This window comes from Chenopodium album, chromosome 5 (genome assembly GCF_948465745.1).
Source record: "Chenopodium album chromosome 5, dcCheAlbu1.1, whole genome shotgun sequence".
NCBI classification, from domain to species: Eukaryota; Viridiplantae; Streptophyta; class Magnoliopsida; order Caryophyllales; family Amaranthaceae; genus Chenopodium; species Chenopodium album.
In genome coordinates this window covers 6,668,742-6,675,805 of record NC_137838.1, presented here as the reverse complement: position 1 = coordinate 6,675,805, position 7,064 = coordinate 6,668,742, and the positions used below count along the sequence as shown (strand labels likewise).

At 37.2% G+C, this 7,064-nt stretch overlaps 1 protein-coding gene across 1 annotated transcript; it reads left to right on the top strand.

Moving 5' to 3' along the window:
• The first annotated feature begins 497 nt into the window (after positions 1-497).
• LOC145632495 (UPF0481 protein At3g47200-like) lies at positions 498-7,064 on the top strand. The gene is made up of 2 exons (XM_081684875.1): positions 498-947; positions 6,048-7,064. The coding sequence occupies exons 1-2, from the start codon at positions 498-500 to the stop codon at positions 7,062-7,064; spliced, it is 1,467 nt and encodes a 488-aa protein (XP_081541001.1).

The window sequence follows — 7,064 nt, the reverse complement described above, 5'->3', positions numbered from 1 at the left end:
TCTAGCTAGCAAATAATTACTCCAGTAGCTTAGCTTAGTGAGTCAATGTGACTTCAGTTTACTACAATGTTTGGTTTTGGAAGTGTGCACAAATATAGAGATTGAATTATGTTTAAAGACTTTAAATTAGTTAATTAGCCTTTTGTTAGGTGAGAATAAGTTATGAATTTGTACTGTAGTGTTACTATTTAGGCGGCTGACCTAAGTTATAATTAACCTACATGTTCATATGCCAAAAAGTCAAGTACGCATTTTCTTATGGTAGGGTATTGAATTGCTATGAAGTAAGAAATTTCCTCTAGTAACAATTCCGAGAAGTTCTCATTTATATTTAGAGCTGTCAAAACTTGAGTCGAGTCAGAAAGCCAAAGTAATTTATGAGTATATGTTGCTTGTGTGGTCTTGTGGATATATATACCTTGCCAGGCCACATAGTTATAAGAGGGATTATTTAGTCTCTAGTGTGTAACACATTAATTCATATCAATAATTAAAAAATGTTGAGAAACAAATTTATATCCCAACATTTTGAGTATTTTTCAAGATCTTCTTTAGCCTATGGTAGGCACTATGCTGCGAGCAGCGGCATGAACTTGAGTGACATTCTGGAGAAGAAAATGAAGGCAATGCACCAACAACAACAGCAACAGGTATCGTTGCATAGTAGCAGAACAAGCATATATCGCGTACCAGAAAAATTACGACACATTCAACCAAGAGCTTATGCGCCTCAGTTCATATCCATTGGCCCCTACCATCGTGGTTTGCTTGAGCTGCAGGCTTCAGAGAAGCTCAAGTGGCTCTCGATGTACCGCCTTGTCGGCTTAGGTGAACAAACGAGGGATAAATTGGATAATTTGGTTGCTGTTTTAAAGAAAATAGAGCATGAAACTCGACAATATTACTCTGAAGATGTAAAATTAAGCCAAGATGAGTTTGTATATATGATGCTTTGAGAAGAATCTCAAGAACAGAGAGAATTTTAGAGAGAAGAAGAGTAAATAGAAATCAGATTTTTATTGAAATGAAATCTTCGATCATAAATTTACAAAGAGAAAGCTATTAATACAGGAATAATAAAGGAACAACCAACTTGTAACAACCAAGCTGACGTGTCCTAACTAGTAAAAGTCACACATTAAGCATGACCTCAACACCCCCCCCCCCCCTCAAGAATGACAGTCTGAAACCACTGCAGAATGTTGAAGATAAGACCATTCTTGAGTTGAAGAATGCTGAACCAAACCAATCTTTGAAGCAAGAAATCTGTGCTGATCTGCTCCCAAAGGTTTGGTCATAATATCAGCCAACTGAAGAGCTGATTTAACATGTTTCAAACCAATCAAACCAGATTGAACTTTCTCTCTTACATAATGAACATCAAGTTTCTGATGTTTGCTCCTCAAATGCTTAGTCTTCTCATGAAAGACAGGGTTCTCGGCAATGTGCATTGCTGAAATATTGTCACAAAGAAGAGGTATAGGAGTAGGAACAGCCACAGAAAGCTCCTGCAACAACTGTTCTAGCCAGACAACTTCATCAGAAGCATAACTCATACTCCTGTACTCAGCTTCTGTCGAACTTTTAGACACAACCTTCTGTTTTTTTAGTTTTCCATGATATCAAAGAATTACCAAGGAAAACACAATATCCAGACAGAGAACGACCAGTATCACTGCACATACCCCAATCAGCATCACAGTATGCTACAAGAGATAACTCCGAATTTGCAGGATAAAAGAGACCAAAATTAAGAGTCCCTTTCAAATACCTCAATACATGAGTTGCAGCAGACAAATGAGGTTCTCTTGGATCAGCCAAAAACTGACTTAATTGTTGGACTGCAAAAGAAATATCAGGCCTAGATAAATTGAGATAAAGAAGTTTCCCAATTAATCTTCTGAATGACTCAGGATCCTGAAGTAAATCCCCTTCATAGGTGCTCAATTTCAAACCTTTGGGCAAAGGAAAAGTAGCTGTTTTGCAATTCTCCATCTTGTTATCCTTTAACAAATCCAGAACATACTTTCTCTGATTCAAAAGAATGCCTGCAGAAGACCTTGAAACTTCTATGCCAAGAAAATATTTCAAACTGCCCAGATCTTTGATAGTGAAAGCTGAATGTAAATCATTCTTGAGAGAAGCAATAAGAGATGTATCATTACCAGTAATAAGTAAATCATCTACATATGCCACCACTACAGTAAAAGTATCACCCTTGTGCATAATGAACAAAGAATAGTCCTGCTGAGACTGATGAAAACCCCAAGCAACCAGAAATTTACTCAATTCTTTGTTCCAACACCTAGAAGCTTGTTTCAAACCATAGATTGACCTTTTCAACTTACACACCTTCCCTGGCAAAGCATTCTTATACCCTGGAGGAGGAGTCATGAAGACCTCTTCATCAAGAAATCCATGCAAAAAGACATTGTTGATATCCAATTGTTGTATATCCCAATGTCTTATAGCAGCAAGAGCCAAAACTACCCTAACAGTAGTCAATTTAGCCACAGGACTAAAAGTATGCTTATAGTCCTTGCCCGAAATCTGTCTATCACCTCTTGCAACAACCCTTGCTTTACACCTCTCAACATCACCAGTTGGCTTAAACTTGGTCTTATAGACCCATTTACAGCCTATAGTATGTTTTCCAGGAGGCAAATCTACCATATCCCAAGTGTCATTAAGTTCAAGAGCATAAAGTTCTTTATCCATAGCCTCAACCCATTCAGGATGATCCTTGGCTTGCTTGTAAGAAGATGGTTCATAAGCAGTAAGAACCATAGACAAGCTATGTAAGCAATCTGAATCCATATGTGCCAAAGAAGGTTCAGTAAAAACATTGAAAGAACTGGACTGATCTGTGTCCTGTTCCTGAATATTCCTATGAACAGGAGGAGCCAACACAAAATCCTTGTATTTAGAAGGAATTTTACAAGGCCTAGAGGAAACCCTAACAGTAACAGAAGGAATATTTACAGACTCAGGAGAAGAAAAAGACTCAGGAGAAGAAGAACTGTTTGCAGACTCAGGAGAAAAATTTTGTGAAACAGGAACTGAAATATGTATAGGAACAGAATCATGATTATCTGAGGAATTTGAGGATGATGATTGATGAGAAAAAGGAAGAACAGTAGAAAGAGAATCAAAAGCAGGATTAACAAGATCAGGAACATCAGTAGAAACAGTAGAAAACTGAAGTTTCTGATCCTTAAAAGGGAAAGAATCCTCAACAAAATAAGCATCCCTACTTAGCAAAACCTTGTGAGAATCCAAGTTATAGAACTTATATCCTTTTTGCCCAAAAGGATATCCAATAAAAACACATCTACATGATTTGGAAGCAAACTTATCAGAGGTTTTGAGATTAGGATAGGCTAAACAACCTAACACCCTCAAATGATCATACTTTGGAGAAACTCCCATCAACATCTCATATGGTGTTTTCCAATTTAGCACTGAACTTGGCATTATATTGATCAAATAAGTTGCTGTAAGCAAGCAATCACCCCAAAATTTGTAAGGCAAATCAGCATACAATCTCAAAGTCCTAGCAGTCTCTAAGAGATGCGGGATACTTTTCTGATGAACCACACCCTTAGAAGCAAAGAAAACAGCACAAGCTTCTTGAATAATCTCAGTTCCATTGTCACTCCTTATCACCTTAATTTTGCCATTAAACTGAGTTGAAACATACTCAAAGAAACCAGAAATAACAGAGAATACTTGTGTCTTATTATGCAACAAGTATGTCCAAGTTACTCTACTGTTATCATCCAAAATAGTAAGAAAATAAGTTGCTCCAGTCAAACTAGGTCGCTTGTATTTACCCCAAAGATCAATATGAACAAGATCAAAAGGATGAGAAGCATGAGATTCAGACAAAATAAAAGGAAATTTGTGGTGTTTACCAAAAACACAAGCCTCACAACTGAAATCAACAGTTTTATTAAATTTTCCAGGAACAGGAAAGGAAACATGCTTCAATTTTCCTATAAACAAGTGTCCTAACCTAGCATGTAGTAAATCAATACTAGGTACAGAACTACTAGTTATAGAATTATGAGCAGAAGTATTATTTACAACATCAACAGCAGAAACAAGATTACTGTTGACAGGAATAGGAATAGAAAGAGAAGAAAATTTATATAAACCTGATACCCTTATACCAGAAGCTTTGACACTTTTAGTGATTGAGTCCTGAAAAGAACAAGAATCTTGTTCAAAGACAACTACTAGATCATTTTGATCAAGTAATTTACCAACAGACAACAGATTATGCCTAAACTCAGGAATAAAGAGAACATTATCAAGTTTGACTTGAGAATTGAGATTAACAATTCCACTATAAAGGACAAGTTTCACTGAACCATCAGGCAAAGACACTTTAACAGGATTAGGAAGTTTATGAATATCAGAAAATAAGGCCAAATTAGAAGCCATATGATCTGTAGCACCAGAATCAACAATCCAACTATCATGATCAAAGAACTGAGATATACTAGCAACATGAGAGGCAGAAGTTATACCAGCAAAATTCACAGCAGCACTCAGAGGATCATCAGCAACACATCCAGTTGTTGTTGCAGAACCAGTCTTCATCATTCGGATCACCTGATTGTAAACAGCTGATGCCATAATAGGATCCACTCTAGAATAGTCAAGCATCTCAGTAGAACCAGGTGCCTTCCCAAGAATACCTGACCGATTATCATGAAACACATTATTAGCAGATTTTGCCTCTCCTTTATCTTTGTTCCACCAGTCTGGATATCCATTGAGTTTAAAACATTGACTAATTGGATGCCCTTTCTTCTTGCAATGATGACAAACCACATCACTCTTCTGTTTCTTGAAATCCTTACGACTAGAATACAATGGCTTTGGAAAAACCTTAAGCGCTTGAGCTTGTAAAGCATTCACCTCAGGAAAACTAGTAACCACAGAATTTAGCTTATGTTGCTGCTCTACTTGCTGTAAAGTATAATAAGCCTTATGCACATGAGGCAAAGGATCAGATCCAAGCAAATTCGTCTTAACCTGATCATAGTTCTGATTTAAACCAGACAATAACTGCATCAACTTATTACGTTGATCATTTTCCAGAATTTTCTTGAAAATTCCACAAGAACATTTCGACATAGCATCACAAGTGCAATCAGGAAAACCTTCAAGAATTTGCAATTGATCCCAAACACTCTTCAATTGACCAAAATATTCAGCAATAGACATATCATTCTGCTGAATACTAGTTAAATTCTTATGTAACTCAAAAATTCTAGGTGCAGAAGTACGACCAAATCGCTCAATCAATTCAATCCACAACTGATTCGAAGAATTGACAAACATGAAAGATTCAGCAAGTACCTTATCCATGGAATTAAGTATCCATGACATCACCATATAATCATTGCGAATCCATTTCTGATAATCCGCTGAATCAGTCGCAGGCATAGGTAAGGATCCATCAACAAATTGAAGCTTATTCCGAGCTATCAACGCCATTTTCACAGGTCTGCTCCAGTTCAGAAAATTAGCACTAGTAAGAATATGAGTTCCTAATTGCATGCCAGGATGATCTCCATTACTCAAGAAGTAAGGATCGTTGAAATTGATAGCAGAATTAGACAAATTCGATTGATTCTCAAATCCAGCCATTGTAAAGAAAATCAAGCCAAAAAATCAAAATATGAAAAAATTAGGGTAAAATCAAAAAAATTTCAATCAAAGAATGATTGAAGAAATCGGAATCAAGAAGAAGAAGAAGCAGATTAAAAGAAAAAAAAATTACAACAAATCGCAGCAAATCAAGCCAAATTCCAGAAAATCGGCTCTAATACCATGAGAAGAATCTCAAGAACAGAGAGAATTTTAGAGAGAAGAAGAGTAAATAGAAATCAGATTTTTATTGAAATGAAATCTTCGATCATAAATTTACAGAGAGAAAGCTATTAATACAGGAATAATAAAGGAACAACCAACTTGTAACAACCAAGCTGACGTGTCCTAACTAGTAAAAGTCACACATTAAGCATGACCTCAACATGCTTCTTGATGGATGTTTCATAGTTGAGCTCTTTAAAGAGCTTAATGAAAACAAATTCGCGTCTCCAACAACACTTCTCCCCAAGAGGTGGATGTTACCTGCTGTTCGTCGAGACCTTATAACCCTCGAGAATCAACTTCCTATGATAGTCCTCAAGAAGATCTTCGACGAAACTAGGACAAAATCGATGGAGGAGACCTCGTTAGAATGGCTTGCTCTATGCTTCTTCAACCCGTTGATGTTTAGAGATGATAAATTACTACAACGAAGCTATGAATCAATTGCAAGCAATCCTAAGAGAAGTACTCATCATCACTTGCTTGACCTCTTCCACGCTAGCATCACTCCAGGGGATAAGGAGAAGCGAGTCTTGGATTCGACACAGCCTCTAGAGCTAAAGTTCGAGAGAGGAGTGTTAAGGATGCCGAGTTTACAAATTGACAATCATACAGAAAGCTTCTTCAGGAACATCGTTGCCTACGAACAATGCCACCACGTATGCAACCCGGACATAACAACATATCTATTTTTCCTAGACAAGCTCATTAACTCAACTAAAGACGTCGAGCTTCTACACTATCAAGGTGTGATACAACACACATTAGGGAGTAACAAACCAGTAGCTAAGCTAGTCAATAAGCTTTGCATCGAAGTAGAACATGATGGTAAGGAGTCTTATTTGCATGATGTGGTGAAAGATATTAATGAGTATTCTAATAGGTGGTCAAGTAAGGCCAAGGCTAAACTAAAACATGATTATTTCTGTAATGTGTGGGTTGGTATCTCGACGATAGCTGCTCTGTTGCTGCTCTACCTTACCTTACTGCAGACGAGCTGTGACGTGAAGCAGCAATTGCAGGAAGAAAAGGGATTGTGGGTCGGACTTCACTCGTTTCTTATTGATCCTGTTGAGTGGTTTCATGATTTTGTTGACTCTGCTTCAAGATTTATAGACAGGGCAAAGGGGAATGAGCAACAAGATCCTCCAACTGTTGGGCTTCTTGATTGCATTTGA

Coding starts and splice junctions, on each gene's coding strand:
- LOC145632495 (XM_081684875.1), top strand. CDS start 498: ATGTTGAGAAACAAATTTATATCCCAACATTTTGAGTATTTTTCAAGA. Junction 948..6,047: donor AAGATGAGTTTGTATATATG/ATGCTTTGAGAA, acceptor CATGACCTCAAC/ATGCTTCTTGATGGATGTTT.